The sequence below is a fragment of the Nycticebus coucang genome, chromosome 3 (genome assembly GCF_027406575.1).
Source record: "Nycticebus coucang isolate mNycCou1 chromosome 3, mNycCou1.pri, whole genome shotgun sequence".
NCBI classification, from domain to species: Eukaryota; Metazoa; Chordata; class Mammalia; order Primates; family Lorisidae; genus Nycticebus; species Nycticebus coucang.
In genome coordinates, this window is record NC_069782.1 from 125,793,254 (window position 1) to 125,813,937 (window position 20,684).

The window sequence follows — 20,684 nt, forward strand, 5'->3', positions numbered from 1 at the left end:
TGTTTAATATCCAGCACTCGCACTAGCATGTAAGCTCTTAGAAAGCAGGGATCATGCCATCTTGTCCACCGATTCCTCATCACCCACTATAGTACGACTTAGACACATGAGGGGTTCAACAAGCATTTGTTGAATGAATGAATGAGCAAACTGATGAAGAAACAAATGAAGGCATGAATTTAAGGGCATGTTGGCTTTGTGAAGAAATCTGTGTACTTCCCAAGCTGAGAAAAGGGAAGGGCAATTTAGGCAGAAGGAACAGTACAAAGGTATAAGACAGGAAAGAAAAGGCAGCTTGTAGTGACCGAAGGAGCAGCTGCCACCCTGGATGTCCCACACTTGGGGACACCTAATTGATGTCTCACACACGTGTGAGGAAATTAAGGGCTTTGCGTTGGAAGGTTGACAAACTATCCACGCCACAAAGTCTAGGATTATGTCTTATTTCTTGATAGCTCAAATTCATGAAATAGTTGAGCACCTGTTGTGTACAGCACTGCGTTGGGCACTGTGGATGACAGTGCTGTAAGATGTGCTTCCTGTCAAGGCTAGAAGTGGGTAACCAGAGAAACATGTAAATAACTAGAGTCCAGGAGGATGTGTGTGCAGTGCCCCAAGAAAAGTTTGATCCACAATCTATGTAGGTCCAGAGAGGAACAAGGTGGCTGCTGGTGGTGCTGACTTTACCTTATTAACTTTAAAACTTTCAATCCACCATGCTTTCACTAAGGGCCTATGTCCCCAAACCAGTCTTGTATTTCTAGAGGTGCAAAAACCATTAGAAAGTCAAGAAGTGCGCTGAACTCAGCTGCCTGACTCCCAGGGACTTCTGTCCTTGCTGGTAAGACCTCATGCCTTCCACCCTGTGCCACTGCCCCTGAGACATCTACTAGCCAGAAGCTTCCCAAGAGGGACAAAGGGAGGATGACAGAGCCTCAGCAGCTGCAGGAAGAGAGGTTCCTGAGAAGAAAGGGTGCAGATACGGGGGTAGTTTTGCTTACAGATCATTCTTCAGCTGGTCTCAGACCCACAGGGCAGGCTGTGAGGTCCTTACTTGCAGGCTGTGCCACCAGATCTCCAGGCTGGCTATAAGCAGAGAGCTCACGTAAAGAAAACAGTCGCTGCTAGAGATGATCTGTTACAAAGATGCCAGTTACTAAGGAGGTTGTCAAGGAAAGCCAGAAAGTCAGCGTGTGAAAACTCAGCCACAGAACCACGAAGGAGGGATGAGGTAGAAAAGAAAAGCTCAGCAGAGGGTTAACATGAAACAAAACAGCCTTCTGGGACTGATTTGAGAGACTCATGAGAGTTTGCAGCTTCTGCTAGCAAGATAGTACACCTTTCTCCTTTTCCTCCTTTCTCCATATGGAAGAAAAATGAGCCTCCGAAATATTGAAGTAGAGCTACAATCCACCCAGAAGATTACCTTGGAAACAGACTGAACAAAGGCCTCCCAGAACTGGCTCTTGAGGTCTTACTACCCAGACTCTCAGGGAAGCAAGGAATCACTGGGTGAAACTTTCAATGTGACATTAACTCCCTAGGTCAAGGGACCACATATCATTCTTTGAGGGCAAGGACAGGGGCAAAAGACCTAAGTAAGAAAAAGATGAAGTGATAGTGAACACACCCCAAGAGAGGTCTGCTTTGGGTTTCATTGAGTGTTTGCATAAAAGCCTTATTAAAGACATTTACCTCTTATATAATAAAGTGTGGCTGTTGACGGTTTTGCATAAAACTGTTTGCATAAAAGCCTTATTAAAGACATTTACCTCTTATATAATAAAGTGTGGCTGTTGATGGTTTAAATCTGTGGGGTCTTGATCAAAAAATTCTCAAGAGAGGCTGGGTGTGGTGGCTCATGCATATAATCCTAGCACTCTGAGAGGCCAAGGCTGGTGGATCACCTGAATTCAGGAGTTCAAGACCAGCCTGAGGCTCGGCGCCTGTAGCTCAAGCGGCTAAGGTGCCAACCACGTAGACCAGAGCTGGTGGGTTCGAATCCAGCCTGGGCCTGCCAAACAACAATGACAACTACAACCAAAAAATAGCCAGGTGTTATGGTGGGCGCTGGTAGTCCCAGCTACTTGGGAGGCTGAGGCAAGAGAATCGCTCAAGCCCAGGAGTTGGAGGTTGCTATGAGCTATGATGCCACAGCACTCTACCCAGGACTATAGCTTGCGGCTTTGTCTCAAAAAAAACAAAAACAAAAAGAAGACCAGCCTGAGCAAAAGTGAGACTCCACCCCCACGCCCCCATATCTACTAAAAATAGAAAAACTAGCCAAGCATTTTGGCAGGTGCCTGTAGTTCCAGCTACTCAGGAGGATAAAGCAAGAAGATCTCTTGAGCCCAAGAGTTTGAGGTTGCTGTGAGCTGTGTCACCACACCACTCTACTCAGGTTGACAGAGTAAGACTCCACATCTGGGGGGGAGTGGGGGAAGGAGAGAGAGAAATTCTCAGGAGCAAAGTTGAAGGTCGTAAAACCAAGATGCATAGTTACCACCTGGTGGCAGCATATGTAAACTAAAGACAGTAAGCCTGAGAGGGGTGCATGTGTATACACGCAGGTTCAGGGGAAGGAGAGACTGGAGCAGAATCATAAAATCTCAGGCTCTAGAAACACAAGAATGGTATTCATTCAACAATGGGAGATTCCTCTGCAACCTTCCAACTTCATGGTTGTTCTGGATTCCCTTTGGAAGGCGACCTCATTGCCATCCTTTTCCCAAACTCAAGTCAGACAGGTTGTCCCAGCAATGACTAGGTCAGCTCCAAATCAGTGGTGGGCAACTGGCCTAAAGCCTGGCACTCTACCATGTTTGTCCTGTGAGCAAGTGAGGGATGATCACAGCCTAATTTCCTTAACAAGTTTATTTTCAGCACCTAGTGTTACCATGTGCCGTATGTATAAGTGTCTACCCCAGGACTGGCTTAAATGCAGACCCTAGAAGGGACAGCCCTAGATTATAGTGGGGCAGCAGACAGATTTGTCTCCTCGGAATCTGAAGACCCAGATTCCTGATCTAGTTCTCACCTGATGGGGCTTAAGTAAGTTACTAAATTTTCTGTAAAATGGAAATAATTCTATCCACCAAACCCAAGGATTATCAGATGAGATAACAGATGAAAGGCAGTCAGTTGATTTCAAAGGATTGCCAAATGTTTCAAATTATTACTGTGCTGGGCAGTACTGCAAATATTCATCTCCGATTATCAGTTGTCCTCTGTCCTACTTCTTTATGAACTAGGCCTTCTCACCTAGATAGTCACTGTTAGTAAAATGAATGCTTCCTCTCCAGATCCAAGTTGCTGTTGCTTCTGAGCCAGAGGTAAGGGATCATTCTCAAACCAACAGATCAGTGCTAAACCCAACAGCCACAGAGGAAGAAACACACACCAAACCATGTCTAGAGTTAGAAATTTCAGAGTTTGGGCGGCGCCTGTGGCTCAAAGTGGTAGGGCGCCGGTCCCATATGCCGAAGGTGGCAGGTTCAAACCCAGCCCCTGCCAAAACCCACAAAAAAAAGAAAAAAAAGAAATTTCAGAGTTTATATGATCTCACAAATGAAAAATTTGATCTGACAAATTAAAAGTCCAAAAAGCAGCCAAATTCTACCACGTGACTCCCTCCTGATATCCTTCTTCCAGCTCCCTGGCAAGCTGCAGACTGGGCTAGCTCCAGAGCACGCTGCTGTTCTGAGAAGCACTAGTGAGCCTCACTATTCCCAGGCAGACCAGGCAGTAACAGAACGGCCCTTAGCTCTCCCTGCAGGTTTCCAATACTGTGGTGGGGTTGATTTCATGTGCTGGTGCACCCAGGGCATAACAGGTGCTGAGGCTCTGTGTCAAAGCTAAACTGCCAGTAAAGGGGGAGAGTCTTTAACAGTCTGGCAGCTCCATAACGAAGACACGGGACAGAAATGTTGATGGGCTCCCAAGTTGGCATCAGTTTCCTCACGTTTCTTTTGTGAATGAGTCCCTGTTTCACAATGGAAAGGCCTGAGTCTCACCCCTGTCCCTCTATCTCCAACACCCAGGAGAGGCAAGTAGCTGAAACAGAGTAGACGCTTCAGCATTAGTTTTTGGGTATGTGGCTGGACGGATGATGTGCAAGGGCAGGGGTCTGTCTTGTTATTGGATGTCTTGAGTTACAAAAAGGGGAAGCATGGCTGTAGAGGCTAGATGGTTTTTCTAAAAGAAACTAGGATTGGGCGGCGCCTGTGGCTCAGTCGGTAAGGCGCCGGCCCCATATACCGAGGGTGGTGGGTTCAAACCCGGCCCCGGCCAAACTGCAACCAAAAAATAGCCGGGCGTTGTGGTGGGCCCCTGTAGTCGCAGCTACTCTGGAGGCTGAGGCAAGAGAATCACTTAAGCCCAGGAGTTGGAGGTTGCTGTGAGCTGTGTGAGGCCACGGCACTCTACCGAGGGCCATAAAGTGAGACTCTGTCTCTACCAAAAAAAAAAAAAAAGAAACTAGGATTAACATTTGTGGTGTGGGATAAAAGTTTCCAGCATAGGGTAAAGAATATAGTCCTAAAGACAGAGAAGCCTGGATTCCAATCTGTACCCTGTTATTTATTGACCATGACACTTTGGGAAGTTGTTTAACCTGTCTGTGCCTCAGTTCCCCTTGTACTGTGCAGCTAATAAAAGCATCCTCATAGGATTGCTTTCATTTGTTTGTTTGAGACAGAGTCTCACTATGGCACCCTCGGTAGAGTGCCGTGGCAGCACAGCTCACAGCAACCTCAAACTCTTGGGCTTGGGCTTAAGCGATTCTCTTGCCTCAGCCTCCCAAGTAGCTGGGACTCCAGGTGCCCACCACAATGCCCAGCTATTTTTTGGTTATAGTTGTCATTGTTGTTTGGCAGGCCTGGGCTGGGTTTGAACCCGCCAGCTCCAGTGTATGTGGCTGCCTCCCTAGCTGCTGAGCTACAGGAGCCAAACCCATAGGATTGCTTTAGGAACTGAATGAGATAAAGGATGTGGATAGTGGGGATGACACTTTCTCTCCTTGCATCCGTGCTGAGATAGGTCCCTTCCAGTACCTGTCTGGTCTGAGCAGTTAGGTACTGGAAGGGAGCTTTTACCACTCTCCCTCAGCCAATCCCCAATCTGACTGGCAACACCTGACAACCACATCTTGCAGGTGCTGGGGTCAGTGTCAAAGGCCTGCTGGCATCAGGGATGGCCTCTAACCCCCTGACCAGCCTGAGTCTCCTGCTCCAAACAGGAGCAGACACCCCCTTGATGTCTGCTTTAACATGAATTCATGGATACGGACATCAGGCCTATCTCCTGTGGGCCCGGGTCCCCACCGTCTTCTTTTCAGGCTAACAGTTGGCAGTACTCAATCCAGCCCATTTCAGAAAGCCCTCCATCCATAAAGCTGATATGTTGGTAGATATTTGTCTTGTCTTTCTTGAATCTATTAATTAAATCCAGAGGGAAGGAGTGCTGGTCTTGGGCTGTGTTGCTGGTGCTCAGCATTTGACAGCACATGACAGTAACACAAGAACAGCCTCTCAGAGGGCCTGCTGCGTGGCTGTCCTGCTCCAACACGAGCATGTGCATTGAAATCCAGCATACTTGGGCGGCGCCTGTGGCTCAGTCGGTAGGGCGCTGGCCCCATATACCGAGGGTGGCGGGTTCAAACCCTGCCCGGGCTGAACTGCAACAAAAAAAAAAAAAAATAGCCGGGCGTTGTGGCAGGCGCCTGTAGTCCCAGCTACCCGGGAGGCTGAGGCAAGAGAATCGCTTAAGCCCAGGAGTTGGAGGTTGCTGTGAGCTGTGTGAGGCCACGGCACTCTACCGAGGGCCATAAAGTGAGACTCTGTCTCTACAAAAAAAAAAAAAAAAGAAATCCAGCATACTTACATCAGGATTCTCAAGGGTGGTGGCACTGCCCTCTAGGGGGTGTTCTGAAGATCCACTACCTCTACACTAGTAGGAGTCCATGGTACTTAGTAGACATCCTACTAGGTGTGGGGCAGCCCTGCACAATGAAGAAGGGTTTCATATTCCTTGTGACTCAATATTCCACTAGAAATGCATATAGCTATGCTTAGGATATGGCTTTATACATACGTGTTTTTTTGGAAATATCTGCATGTAGATGTATGCGTCTATTTTCTAATTTAACATCAATAGATATAAGAAAAAATATAGACAAATATACCTACAGAACTATTACTAATGCCATCTTGGTGGGCAGTCACACAGAGTTTTATCAATTCAGTTATACATTCCTAATTTGTTTCAAGTTTTCATAAAAACATATTCTTTCTATAATTGGAAAAACAAGATAACCAAAAAATGTGCGAAATTTATTAAATAATTTTCAAGAAAAACAATGTCCTGGAGTATGATACACTGTATGTTAATTCAATAAAATCAGCTTATCCCTTCCCAAAAGAACCTGCTTATTAATTTTCTGAGCTTGGAACCCAAATTGTTTTGCATATAAGCATACCTTATCTTTGCATACAATAAATTTTCAAGGAATTCAATTACTATAAAAATGGAGAGGATGTTGTAAAGAGGTATTACCTTTTAGAAAAATTCAGGCACTGATACCAACATTTGAGTCCCCAAGACAGCATAAATATGCAATCACTTAATATTTGAGGCCACAATATGGTGGCCAGGTGTAGGTGATTATATGATTCCGAGTGTAGGTGTCTCTGACTATTTTCTCACGCCTTCTGGTTCAGGCACACCTCAGCACATCCTCTCCCTTTATTTCTCTTTTGTATTTCAATTAGGGCAGTATTATTGATGTCTGAGGATTGCATATGGAAGCAGTTACATAAATCCCATGGCGGGATAGAAAAAGGCATATTACAAAAAGTTTGTTATAAAAAGGTCCCATCAAGACTGGCAGGGCTGAGAGCCACGGATTTAGCTTCTCAGATCACAAGGTAAAACCTTCAACAATTCTAACTCCCAGACCCTTGCCTAAACATGCCCCGAGGTCACAGCAGAGGAAGTTTGGAGAAGGATTCTGCTTATGACAGCACAAGACTACAGATATGACTTTGTATAAAACAGGATCTGCACGTCTCTGGGGTGGGGCGGGGGTAAGCAGGGACTTCTCCCTCAAAGACCACAATGAAAAAAGCAGAACTGAGCTGTGGCACACTTACAGAGGTCTTCAGTGGCAGCTGGGGCAAAGGCAGCCATGGACTCATACAGGTCCTCATCACAGCCAGGGTTGAGGGAGCACTTCATGAGCAGGTCTGTGGAAAGGTGGGCCATGGATTCGTACACGGCATCAGACTCCTCCCCTTGCATCAGTTCCTCTTTAATGTGACTCTTGAGCATGTCCACAGTTTCCTGGAAGAGGAGACGAAACCCACTGGCTCACCGAGACAGCCTGGCTTTGGCTTTCTGAGTGGAGTTTGGCCTCCCAAATGGGCAAAGTGAAGGTTCCCATGAGTCAGAATTGAAATTGTTTGAGTAGATCTGGATTTGCCCTCCAGACTGAAAGCACCATGAGGCTAGGTTTCCTACCTTTGTTTCTTTGTTTTGTTTTGGTTTTAATCTTCGTATCTCCCCCAACACTAAGCATGAGTGACACACTCAAGAGATGCTCATTAAATGTCCAATGGCCAGAGAGTACAAATTAAAACTTACTTTCCCAGGAGCACCTATGATGAGTCAGGTACAATGCTAAGTAAGCCTATGCATTATTTTGTCACCCTTTCCACTATTGCTTGAGGACAATATAATACTCTCTAGTTTACAGATGACAAAAATAAAGCTCAGGAAAATCTAGTGCCTTACTCAAAGTTTCCCATTCTTGACTTTTAATCTTTCTACCACATCCTAGTGGGTCATCCAAAGGGAACGATGACACAAGAGGGTGTAACCTTCACTGACCAGCCACAGAGAAGTTCCACTGGGCTCCAGAGGGCTGCAGCTAAGGTGTCTCTGCACTGTGTGTAATCGGAGGTCCCTCAATGACTTGATAAACTAGTCCCCGTTCCTTCTGCAGGCTTCTTTAAAGTGCCTGAGTTTCCAGGGGCTCCTCCCTCATTTTTGTGTCTTACACGTCCAAGAGGAGAGATGGCCTTGGATGAAGTGCTTGATGTCTGAAAGTTGACCCCTCGGGCATCCTACCCCGAGGTGATTGTGAAGCCAGAGCGCTGACTTCTCTGAAACCTCTGCACAACCTTTCCTGGTAAGAAACTTTGGTGTTTCACAATCCTTATTTCAGCATTAACCCACAAAACTCCTCGTTTTCATCAGCACCACCCCAAGAGAGCTAATCTTTTATTGCCACTCTGTTAGTTTCCTGGTGGGACCCAAGTAGACCAGGTGACAGCTGCAAAGTGTTGGAGACCCAAGGTCTGGCCTTTGACTTTGATGTGGTGGAGAAACGAAATGGACAGCTCCCAGAGCCAGTAGAAACAGATAGGGACAAGCTTTTGGCAGCAATGAAGATGCATTGACGGAAAGTGACTGTAGTCAGAGAGCAAAAGTGATATGAACCACAGTAACTTCAGGGCAAACTGAAAGTGCATCTTTAAACATTTGTGTTAGATACATCAGCATAACAAGCCCTGGTTTTCAAACTAGGATCAAATCCTGTCTCTGTCCTTTCTAGTTTGTGGCCTAACACACAATGCCTTTGGCTATCTAAATCCTTTTCCTCATTTGTAAAATGGGGATCACAATAGTGTCAACTTCAAATGACTATGGTAAGGATTAATTGAGATAATGCATTTTCAAGTCAGATAATTCAATAGATACTAGTTACTACTATGAACACAGTATGTCCTTAATAAAAGCTACTGACATGGAAATGAAATGCTACATTGTGTACATTTGTGACTTCTAAGGAAAGCTGAGTAAATACTTCAAGACTGCAAGCACCTTTTAGCCTCATTTATGCCAGTGATGCTCAGGACAAGGACTATTTATTCTATTCAAAACACTTAGACACCTGAAAACATTGAGAAGTCTCCCTTGTGCCTCTGTGAGTGACTGCCTTGTAGACTCCCCAGTATGGAGCAGAAAGTTAAGTTTTGGGGGTGATATTAGGCTCCCTCCTGTCTGGAGGTCAAGAACAAAACTGTATTGTGTCTATTGCTCCTTTGGAGGTCACAGCTCCACCTGAGAGGCTGAGCTGTTCTCAGGTGCCCTCTGGGAGTCTGTGAAGGAAGAAAACCAGAAGGGGTGGAGTCAGGAAGAGCAGCTGTCTCCCAGAAAACCAGGGCAATACCAGGGCGTGGAATAAGAAGTAGACATGAGGTGAGAGAAGACTCAGAAAAAGACCCAGAAGTCAGTGGTTAAGGAGCAGCTGGGGGTCCAAGGCCAGACGAGCAGACAAACTGGGGGTATCTATCTGCCTCTCTCAAGGTCAGAGCTAAATAGGGGTCAGGAAAACAGGCAGCAACAGGTAGGCCTCATTGTTGGCCTCCCCGAGGCCTCAAGTGCAGAGGTCTCCTATAGTCTGTGCTAAGGAAGGAGCCAGTGCCAATACAGTCCCCCTGGGCCTCAGGTAGGCAAGGATATCCCACCAAGGTACCATCGAGGGGGGTGGGGAGGTGGAAGAGGCATCAGCACCAGCCTTCAGCAGATTCAGTCTATAAATGTCTCCGTGGATTCCCGGAGGGTGGGCTTCGGTGCTTTACATGCTTTATTTCCTTTTATTCTCAAAACAGCTCTATGAGCAAAACTATTATTATCTTCCTCCTGCATATTAGGAAACTGAGAGAGGATATGTGACTTGCCTAAAGTCACATGGCTAACGAGTGTTGGTACAGGAACTTGAAGCCCCCATGTGACTCCGGGGCTTATCTCTTAAGCCCACACAGACCATGCACTGCCACAAGAGGCACACGAGGACGTGCTAGAGAGGAAACGTGTGTGGGACTCTGTGGAAGGCAGAGAAGCACACGGTGCACCCCGACCCTAGGGGCCTCCCGCCTTGACCTTACCACATACTCGTCGATGAACTGCCGTAGGTCCCTGAAGCCATGCTTCTCGGCGATGGTGTTGGGGTAGTGGCCGTGCTTGTTGGCCACACTGTACGCCTGGAGAGCTCCCGGGCAGGTGAGTAACAAGGCAGTGAGGTTCTTTAGTCCGTACTTCGCAGCGAAATGCAACAGGGTGGGCAGCTCCTCATCCCTCTGATCTGAAAATTGTCCAGGAAAACTTAACTGACATATAAAAACAAAGCACAGGACACACTTGTCCACAGAAACGAAGCTGCCATCCCTAGTGGGGCATCCAGTAAACACTCAAGCATTACTTATTGGTTGACTGAGATCATGTCCTCTGATGACAGAGAAAGTGATATCTTAATTAATTAGCAAATCTAATAATTAAAATCCTACCTGCTTTCTCCAAAAGGATTGGAAAATCCTGAGGAAAAGCAGTAATTCAAAATGTGCTGGTGTTTTAAAGGCTTAGCCAGCAACCACAAAGCACAACAGGAATCATGTCTTAAGCTTCTCTGCAGAGTTCAGAGCACTTTAAAACAATTGTTTTGTGCTGATTGAAAAGAAAAAAAAAAAAACAGAGGTATATCCTCTTAGCTCTTAGTCTCAATTATATATTAAGCATGCAAATAATCTTGGGTATATTACTTAGCCTTTCTGTAGCCTTTGGTTTTGAAACAGAAAATATTTCCAGACTATCTCAAAAAGACCTGGGAGGAGTAATAAGATAGTATTCCAGGAGGTCCTCGTTTAGGAGAGATTTCAGACGTTGGTATTAATGGACGTGAGCCCCAGGACATCAGTTAATTGTCTAACTGGTGGGAAGCAAAGTACTCCTAAGAGCCTTAGGACTCCCACGGCCCCACCACCTGCCGATACCGGAATACAGCAAGTTAAACTCAAAAATGTACATGTTTGTGTTATCAAGTTGGGGAACAACTCTTTTGTTCATAAAAGTTGATTTTGAAGGCCAATATTTATATATCTATAATATTTATGTATAAATTTACTGTTTATATATAATTTAATGTTTATATTTAATATATAAATTTACGTATACTTTAATATCTATATATACATGTATACATAAATTTAATGTTTATATATACGAGTTATTACAGAAGTTTTGAGATATATAGAAATCAAGAAACATAAAATCTGCGCGGACAGAAACAATGAAGTCCTCCCAGCAACTTAAGCTTGTTGATGATGAGCTTAAGCAAGTTAAAACTTCCATGGATGAATCAGAAAGGACGTTGTTGACTGTGTTCTTGGAAGTGAAATAATGGACCCTAACACAGTCTGTCTCGAAACTTTCACAGTGCCCCATGTGTATATACATATGTATTTGTTTTGTTTTGTTTGTTTAATAATAAACCCAGCTTCCTATTTACTAGGATATGACCACTGGGGCAAAGGTTCTGGAAGGATTTCAGATGCCAGGTTATGAAATACTCTCTCCTGAGCCCCGGTTTTAAGAAGAGAGAGTGGTAACATCGACTAGAAGTGATGCAATAACATGCATGATAGGGAAATGGGGAGAGGCAACAAGAAAGGGAAGTCTTCTTCTGGGAGAAGTCCTAGAAAGTGATGTACCCCCATCCTTATGGTCCTTGCAGAATATGGAAGGATGGAACACAGGCAGAAGAAAACCAGAGACCTGAGTCTCATTTGTGCAGAGCAACCGCCGTGTGATGGAAGGGTGTTGTCCACAGAAACATTACAACAGCTGAATAGGTTCTCTTGCCCTGCAGCTGTCATGACTACCTGCTCTCCCCAGGCAGGATTCTACACCACAGGAAGGGGTTTTGACGGGGAAAGAAAGCATTAAAAATACACCAAACCACGAAGATTCAACTTACAAAAGAGGAAATATAAGTAGATAACATGGAAAAATATTCAACCTCACTAATAATCAAAGAGATGGAAATGAAAACAATGGATTGCTTTTTAAAACAGCTAATTAGCAAAAATATTTAAAACAATATCCAGAACATCAGGCGATCATCTCCGTGCTCCCAGCATGTCACATATATGTAAGAGGCTGCTCCGCCCTCATGGAACAATCAATTTCTTTGATTCTTAGTTTAGGGTCTACCATCAGCCACCACCCAGGAAGGGTTTCTGTCCTCACTGAGCTGACGGCAAAGAAGACAGACACAGCTGTGGAGCCCTAGGACAGAGGTGCACAACTGCTAAGGGAGCCCACCGCGGGTGGAGGCTTGGAGAAGGCCCTGTAGAGCAGTGGTTCTCAACCTTCCTAATGCCGCAACCCTTTAATACAGTTCCTCATGTTGTGTTGACCTCCAACCATAAAATTATTTTCGTTGCTGCTTCATAACTGTAATTTTGCTGCTGTTATGAATCGTAATGTAAATATCTGATATGCAGGATGGTCTTAGGCGACCCCTGTGAAAGGGTCATTTGACCCCCAAAGGGGTTGCGACCCACAGGTTGAGAACCGCTGCTCTAGAAGAAGCACCATCCGAGCTGCTGTAGGGAGGTGAAGAGAAGTTAGCCATGCCAATAGTGATCCATGCAGGGAAGAAACTGTCTTCCCATGCATCAAGTGGCAAGAGAAAGAAGTTCATACCTTCTGCACAGCAGACGATAGAAGCCAAGAGGGGGCTGAGGAGAGAAAAGGGGGCAGAAATGCAGCAGGGGTCCCCGAGAAGGACCTGGTAACAGGGCGCTGGTAAAGGCCACAAGGCTCAGACTTTATCTAGAAGGCAGGTGGGAACCACACATGTTTTAAGAAGGAGGTGAAGCATTCAGATTTGCAAATTAGAAGAATGTCTAGCTACTCAGTGCAGAATGAGTCCTTCTCAAAGGATAGGCTATAGAGCAGGGGCCAGCAGAAAGCACACGCGGTGTGGACGAGAAGCTAAACCAGCAGGAGTCAGCCGCCGCTGGCTGCCTGAGGTTTGACCGTTGACTTACTTGTCGTTATATCTTCTTCTTCCAGCTGGTTGATTCCAAAGAGATGCAGCCCACTGGCAGGGATGTTGTTCTTCAGGGACTCGGTGAGCAGTTTGTCAAGGGTCTCTGTGTTGTAGGGCACAATTTTAAAGGCCTGAATACAAAGATGAAGATGGTCAGATTTTAAATCCAGCTATCTCCTAGCCAGCACATCCGAGACTGAGAAACCATTCTTAGAAATTACATGCCCAGAAAACTCAGTGTTCCTTTTCAACAACTTTACCTGACACATGAATTCCACAGGATTCGCAGCACTGGACAGTAAGTTCCCAATTTCTTCCATGTCAGTATAATAGCTGATGAAGGTTTCACAAACCACCAAGTCCCCAGAATATATCTTCAGGGAAACATTCCCTGATGAAAGGTCTGAACAGAAGAAAAGATACTATTAAATAATGCCCAGGAAAAACAAGGGTCTAGGGAGACGTGGTTGTGGATATATATGCTCCATTTGAATGGAAAAGAAACTACCTGGGAACTGGAAGAGAGACCTTGGCAGTGAGCTGGGGGATGAGGGAGAGAGGAGGTGTCGAAGCTGAGTGCACCAGCACACTGCAGGGCTCTGAGCCAGAGCAATTACCCTCACTGGGTCTGCGATTTAATTTTAGTTAATTTCCACCTTTTTACTCACTACTATAGGCTAAGAGCCTCAATGAACAGGAAGGAAATTCAAGTTGAAGGCACTTTATACAAAGGCTGAAGGTAAGAGGGATCTTAGGGGGGTGAAACTGCGGTTTCTGCCACATTGGGTCAGCTGAATAGATGACTATGTACTCTGCCCAGGCAGGATTCTACACCACAGGAAGGGGTTTTGACGGGGGAAAAAAGCATTAAAAATACACCAAACCACAAAGATTCAATTCACAAAAGAGGAAATACAACAAGTAGAGAACATGGAAAAATATTCAACCTGACTAATAATCAAAGAGATGGAAATTAAAACAATGGATTGCTATTTAAAACATCTAATTAGCAAAACTATTTAAAACAATATGGGCTGGTCTTGGTGACAGTAGACCAAGCAGGCAGTGGAGCACATTACCATGTAAACGTGGGGCTACTTACGGGGGGCCTTCACGGAAACGGTGTATTCATTCTCCAGCTTGGCTTCTATCCTTAAGGAGGGAGAATCTTTAGGAGAAAATTCTGCTTCTGTGGTCACCCTCTCATCCAGCTTACATCTCACTATAACGTAGACAGTGGTTTCTGCCTGGAATGAGAGGTCAGTCACTGTTCCCACTCCCTTCTTGATCCTCTTCGGGTACCAGGGCAGAGGGTCTCCCCAGCTCCCACAGCCCTGGCCCTACAGACTGAGGGTCTTCCTGGATAGGGTGGGCCTCCCAGACCAGCGCTAGGCGATCAGCTGTTTGCTTTCAATCCCAGTGGACAAATTACGAAAACCAAGAGTAAACATTGTTAGCAATTTGATAGATTAATTTTATGTCTGTTGAATCTAATAATAATAATAATAATACCTAGGGCTTGTATTTTATATGTCTTTTTATATCATATGTACAGCATTTCTTTTTAAATCCTTTTAATAAAATCATTGGTCCACTGCAGAATTGGACTTTTTTTTTAGAGTCCTTTGCCACAGACAGTTTGAGAAGCGCTGTTCCAGACTAAGCTTTCTACTCAAAGTGAAGCCAAGGGGTCAGTAGCACTGGCCTCCCCGGGAAGCATGTTAGAAATGCAGAATCTCGGGCCCCTCTTGGACCCCCTGAACCAGAGTCTGCACTGGAACGCCAGGTAATTCCTGCGCGCCTTGCAGTGAGAGAGACACTGGCCTAGAGGTGCTCTCTTGAGCTCTGTTCTTCATGCTGCTCCTGGCTAGGAAAAATAACTTCTTGGGGGGATTAACTTTTCCAACATATCAAGCAACCTAAAAAGTTTATTTTAACCTTGCTTTGAGATCTCATGCCAAGTCTGCCAAACAGAATCGATCCTGTTTTGTTGTGCTGGTTAAACTGGGGAATCATCTTCTCAGACTGATAAAAATAGGCCCTCCAAAAACGTAGGGAAAGAAGAAATTTCTGGCCATGGCTAATGCCAAATGTGCATCCTAAAATTCTGCTATAAAGTCCCCAAAATAGCCCTTCATGACAAAGATCACAGGAAGGGTGCAGCAAGCTTGGATTTTACAATAGGTGAGGGAGGGAGGGAGGTCCTGGAGGCTGCTGAGGCAGAATACACCTGTGCTGTGGTTGTCACTGCTCCTGCTGCAGCCCCAGGTCTGTCCCAGGAGTGAGGAGCCAAAGGAGATGCATGTCTCCTCTGCTGACAGTCAAGACCCACTTGGCCCAAACCTGCCAGATTCCAGAGACCTACAGTCAGTAACACAGAGATGCTGGCTGAACGGGCAGCCAAGATGGGAGAAGGAATGAAAACCTGGAAAATCAGGGAGGCAAGTGAAGGGAGTCAAGCTTTGCTTTTAAACTCCCTTTACCCACAGGCACCCAACAGCCTGATCAAAGGGCATGGGGAAGACAGGGAGGAGCATGAAGAAACTGTTCTGTTCCCCAGCGGCCTGGCCAGGAGGGCAAAAGAGTAAAAGTATAAAGAGCAGGGAGGTGTGGGGACCAGCAGAACGCAGGATGCATGTCCCATGGGAAGAGCTGCTCAGCCCCCGCCAGCTACTATGAGCAGACTCAAAGGAAGCTGGAAACACAGCTTTGTGTGCCAAACTTCTAAAACACAATGTGGTCCCCCAAACCAATATGTCTATGAGTCAAAGAAGCAGCTGGGAACCCCCGTGTAGGAAGCTCTTGCTCAATGCCTCGTGGCCATGGGCTGCTCAGAAAACCTCTCACAAGGGCAGGGAGGCCAGTGCTTCCCGTTCCCAAGGCTCGTGCACCCCGTCTCGAGGAGCCCACAGTGGCCAGCTTAGTGAAGAGCCTGTCGCCATGAAGAAAACATCTGCTGCTCTGAACTGTCATCAATGCCATCCGTTTTTAACAAAAAAGGAAAAATAATGAAAAACCATCAATACCATGGTAGGACTCAGATGACAGTGGCTCATCAGTTGGGCCATCAAGTTCAAGTCACCTGTTAATATATGCCACACCCCTGAAAATGCTAGTCACATGATGCTTAGGCATTTATGTGATCCATTTAGCAAACAATACTGGCCAGTAAGTTTCAGCGGTCAAGCTTCAAGGCACTCCTGTGGCTATGCCAATGACCAGCTGACAGAGAACCAGGATGTCCCATATCTCCCTCCTCCCTGGTCTAGGCTAGCAGAAATAGACACAGCCTGTAACCCCAGAGTTGGCCTGCCTAAGTGTCTGGAATGCTCCTGTCTGCTGGTCTCCCACCCACATGCTCTGTATTATTGATCCATAAAATGAAAGTCTTAGGTCGACAACACATACATTCCTGGGCCTCTGACCCAAAGGAGCTAGGTGTATACAGGGCCCAGGTGAAGGGGTGGCCAAGGGAAACCCCAAGGAAAGGCTGCAATTATACCGAGGTACAAGGTCAGAACACGGGCTTTTCAGGTGGATGCGTTTGTTGCAGAACCCCTTTACTGCAACAAGTGTATCCACCTGAAAAGCCCATGCTCTGAGGTTGATCTACCAGGGCCCCAGGAGAGCCTACCCCACAGCGAATGCGGTCCGGCTGCACCACCATCAGGTTCCCAGGTGAAGTCCCCGGCGGCAGGCTCTGCTGCTTTGAGTAGGGAACAACCTTCTCGTCCTCAGGCTCAGTGTCAGTGACTGAGTCACAGCCAGAATCTATAGAATAGAGGACACTGCTAAATGGAAACAGAAAGAAGGAGAACTCTCCACCCGCTGAGAACCCCAAACATTACCAAATAGGAAATGGCTCTACATGTCAGACGAATACAGGCTGAAAGGAGTGACTCAGGAAATCAAGAAAGAGGATCTAATGGAGAAAAGTCAGCCATCACGTAGGCCACAGGGTAGGATGCCCGTAAGAGAGGATAAAGAGGGTAAGGAAAGCCAAAAATGCCTATGGTTGCAAATCTAGTCTCAACCAGCAGGCTTCAGGAAGCTTCACCTCCAGAGTTCCTGTGGGGCTGAAGGGGTGTAAGAAAGAGAGGCCCTTTCACCTCCCACTTAACAGAGTTGGCCAATTAAAGGCCATCCTTGTAACACTGAGTAAAACTTGTGCTGTTCAGAAAGCCACTAGACCTCAATGTCGCAGCTAGACAATGTGCCCCTCTGGGAGTAGCAATCATTTTTTTTTTTTTTTTTTGTAGAGACAGAGTCTCACTGTACCGCCCTCGGGTAGAGTGCTGCGGCGTCACATGGCTCACAGCAACCTCTAACTCTTGGGCTTACGCGATTCTCTTGCCTCAGCCTCCCGAGCAGCTGGGACTACAGGCGCCTGCCACAACGCCCGGCTATTTTTCTGTTGCAGTTTGGCCGGGGCTGGGTCTGAACCTGCCACCTTTGGCATATGGGGCCGGTGCCCTACTCACTGAGCCACAGGCGCCGCCCTTAGGTCAGTCTAACCAGGTTCCAGATCAGTACCCCAGCTAACACTGGTCCTGCAAGCAGGAGTGTCCAACTTGTGGCTGCAGGCCACATGCAGATTATTTGAGGACTGTTTTCTTATCTCTGGTGTTGGATATCACAAAAAGTATGCATGAACCTTTTTTTGTTTTTTGCTGATAAGCTTTCACTGGTGTTTGTGTATTTAATGTGTGGCCCAAGACAATTCTAATTCTGCCAATGTGCAGCAGAAAAGAAAAAAGGTTGGACAGCCCTCATTAGAGCACACACAGATTCAGAGCTGGTGAGCACGTAAGTGCATGTGTAAGATGAGATGATGCTGAGAACTACCAGGGCTCTAAGGCAGGGACTTTTAACCAGGATCTGTTGATTAACAGGTCTGCCTCTGGTTGTGCACAAGATTTTGTGTGTGTGTGTGTGTGCGCACGCGCGTGCACATGCGTGTGTATGCATGTATTTGCCTATGCTTTTTTGGAGATAATTCAAAGGATTCATCAGATCCTCAAAAAGGGACAGGATCCCAAAATGGTTAAGACTGTTTGAAAGAGAGAAAAGCTTCATCCAGTCCCTTTTTGAGGCTTGCTCTCATTCACTCCTAAACCATTTATAAAACCAGCCATAGGTATTAGGAACTTGAAGCAACCTGAGGATGAATCAGACACCAACCCTTCCTTCATAGAACCATGATCTAAGAGGGGAGGAGAGGTAAGAGGTGAGGATTAGTCTGGCTGGTTGCTGCAGCTGGCCTCCCAGGAAGGAGCTGGCCTCTCCAGAGCTGGTGGCAACTGTCCTGATAGAAAGCTGGGGTGATATGCTCCCTGGAAAGTTGTAACTTCAGACTTGCACCCTAGACCCCAAGTCATGCCAGAAAGAAGCTGTGCTCCCATGGCCATGAAGGTGAGGTGGGGGGGAAAGGGTAGGGTACCACCACATCCTACTGCCATAACTGTGAGGCATCAACCACTGCTCAGGTCAGGGAAGGAGCTGGGGGTCCCCTAGGGGTGCAGCTTAAAAGCCCCACATCCTTGAGTGGAGGTTCTGTCCCAGAGACTAAAATCTAGCTCTGGTGAATATCTTCAGGCCTCCCCAGAATGCAATGGACAGCAAGGCATGTCCTGCTGCTGCTCTTCCCCACTGTGTGATTTCTCTAAGATTCACCATTCCAGAAAGCCTATTTGAATGCTGTCAGGTTTTTGACCTTATTTGTGCAACAGACAGAATCTAGAATTAAGAGAAGGAACAAATGACCCTGGGAGTTCCAAGCAGGACCATACGGTTTTTAGCTGGGCATCAGGGCCATCAGTGTCCCACACCTCTCCTTTCCTTTCTTCTATTGGTTCTCTCCTCACTCTGTGCTAATTATTCCCCTACAAAAGCTAACACAGTAGTCTCCCCACCTTCCACCTCTCCTTGCCACATTAACAGAAGGCCGCCATTTTCTTTCCTGGATTTGCCCTTCTCCATGACCCTTCTCTCCTACCCTGTTTCCCCGAAAATAAGACAGTGTCTTATTTTAAGGTGTGCTCCCAAAGATGCGCTAGGTCTTATTTTCAGGGGACATCTTATCTTTCCTGTAAGTAGGTCTTATTTTCGGAGGATGTCTTATTTTCGGGGAAACGGGGTAGACAGGTCACTGCCGACACAGCCAGGGCCTATCACCATGGACAGAGTTATACGTACCACCCGAGTGGCTCTCATCCAACACAGAAGCCAAAAAGATCAGGGACAATTCATACTCTTCTTCTAAATGATTATATCAAGTTTCAATTATTTATTATTAGATGCCTGGGTGTCCCTTTCAAAAAGATTCTAGGGAATCCCATTGACTTAAAGCATTCATTAAGTTACTTAAAATGGAAAGAGGCTCCCTGGAATGACTTCTTGTTCCAGAATTATTGAGACACTATCCTGAATGGCTGCAGTGGCCTCAACTCTTGCCAATTACCTATTCTAATATGTCACACTGGGATAACCTCTTTGGGATGGACTCATAGTGCAGTTTGACATTGCTTCAATGACAAAAGTATCTTTTATTTCTCCCAAATTTCTGGTCCACTCATCTACTGGGCAAAGAGCAAAACTCTAAAAATATAATTAAGAAAAAAAATGAAGAAAACATAAATAAGCCAAATGAGGCAGAAATGGCAACCACCTATATAGAAGAGATTTTTAAGAAACACAATGAAATGAAAACTCTATGCTAAGAATGAATATTAGGATCAGCGCCCATAGCTCAGTGGTTAGGCTGCCAGCCACATACACCAGGGCTGGCGGGTTCGAACCTATCCCGGCCTGCTAAACAACAATGACAACAACAACAAAAAAATAAAAAGTAGTTCGGTGTTGTGGTGGGTGCCTGTAGTCCCAGCTACTTGGGAGGCTGAGGCAAGAAAATCGCTTAAGCCCAAGAGTTTGAGGTTGCTGTGAGCTGTGACGCCACAGCACTCTACCCAGGGTGACATAATGAGACTCTATCTCAAAAAAAAGAATGACTATTGAAATCAGCACTCCAGGCTAACAAAATCTCAATGAAATTTTTATAGAAAAATACATAAAAAGTACCAAAATTGCCTCAAAATAAATAGAAAGTCTGACTTAATCAATAACCATGGGAAAAAACATTCCTCAGTTTTCAAATAATACTTAGAGTAAAACCCACCTACCCCTCTTAGGACTGAATTTAAAATCTTATTTTGGGCAATGTGCAACTTTATAATATACTCCATTTATAAAAAGTCCATTTATATAGGTATTATGTCCCCTAGTAAAGTTTTAAAAAATAATAAAGGGTAGTCCTATTTTATATTTAAGTCATGAAAAAACAGAATGGACAGAGCAATTGAATACTACATCTAGCAGATATCTCAAAAATAAAGCTTCATTCCTGTAAAAACTTAGTATGTGATAAAGAAAGCATTAAAAACCAGCACTGTTCTGCTCTGCAAAAGACATTCTCTACAAGGAGACAAGCTGCAGTCTGGGAGAAAATGTTTGTAAAATACACATCTGATAAAGGTCATGTATCTGAAATACACAAAAGAACTCTTAAAGCTCCACAACCATACAGCCATATGACACATTTGCTGGGTGAAGGACTCAACCACAGCTCAGACTTCATCTTACAAATGCAAACAATGTAACCTAATGGTATGTGCCCTCATATTAATCCAGAATATGAAAATAAAATAAAATAAGAATAAAAAAAGAAAGAAAATGAACAACCCAATTAAAATATGGGCAAAAGACCTGAACAGACACCTCATCAAAGAAGATATAC

At 45.5% G+C, this 20,684-nt stretch overlaps 1 protein-coding gene across 6 annotated transcripts in view; it reads right to left on the reverse strand.

Moving 5' to 3' along the window:
• Positions 1–20,684, reverse strand: part of PIK3AP1 (phosphoinositide-3-kinase adaptor protein 1) — a 118,541-nt gene that overhangs the window by 45,237 nt on the left and 52,620 nt on the right. For all 6 annotated transcript variants that reach the window (XM_053583672.1, XM_053583669.1, XM_053583667.1 and 3 more), the window contains 6 exons: positions 16,527–16,663; positions 13,995–14,139; positions 13,153–13,295; positions 12,891–13,023; positions 9,948–10,144; positions 7,149–7,338 (listed from right to left, as the gene is read on the reverse strand). In XM_053583672.1, the coding sequence (XP_053439647.1) occupies positions 7,149–7,338; positions 9,948–10,144; positions 12,891–13,023; positions 13,153–13,295; positions 13,995–14,139; positions 16,527–16,663 (945 nt within the window). The remainder of the gene's footprint in view (positions 1–7,148; positions 7,339–9,947; positions 10,145–12,890; positions 13,024–13,152; positions 13,296–13,994; positions 14,140–16,526; positions 16,664–20,684) is intronic.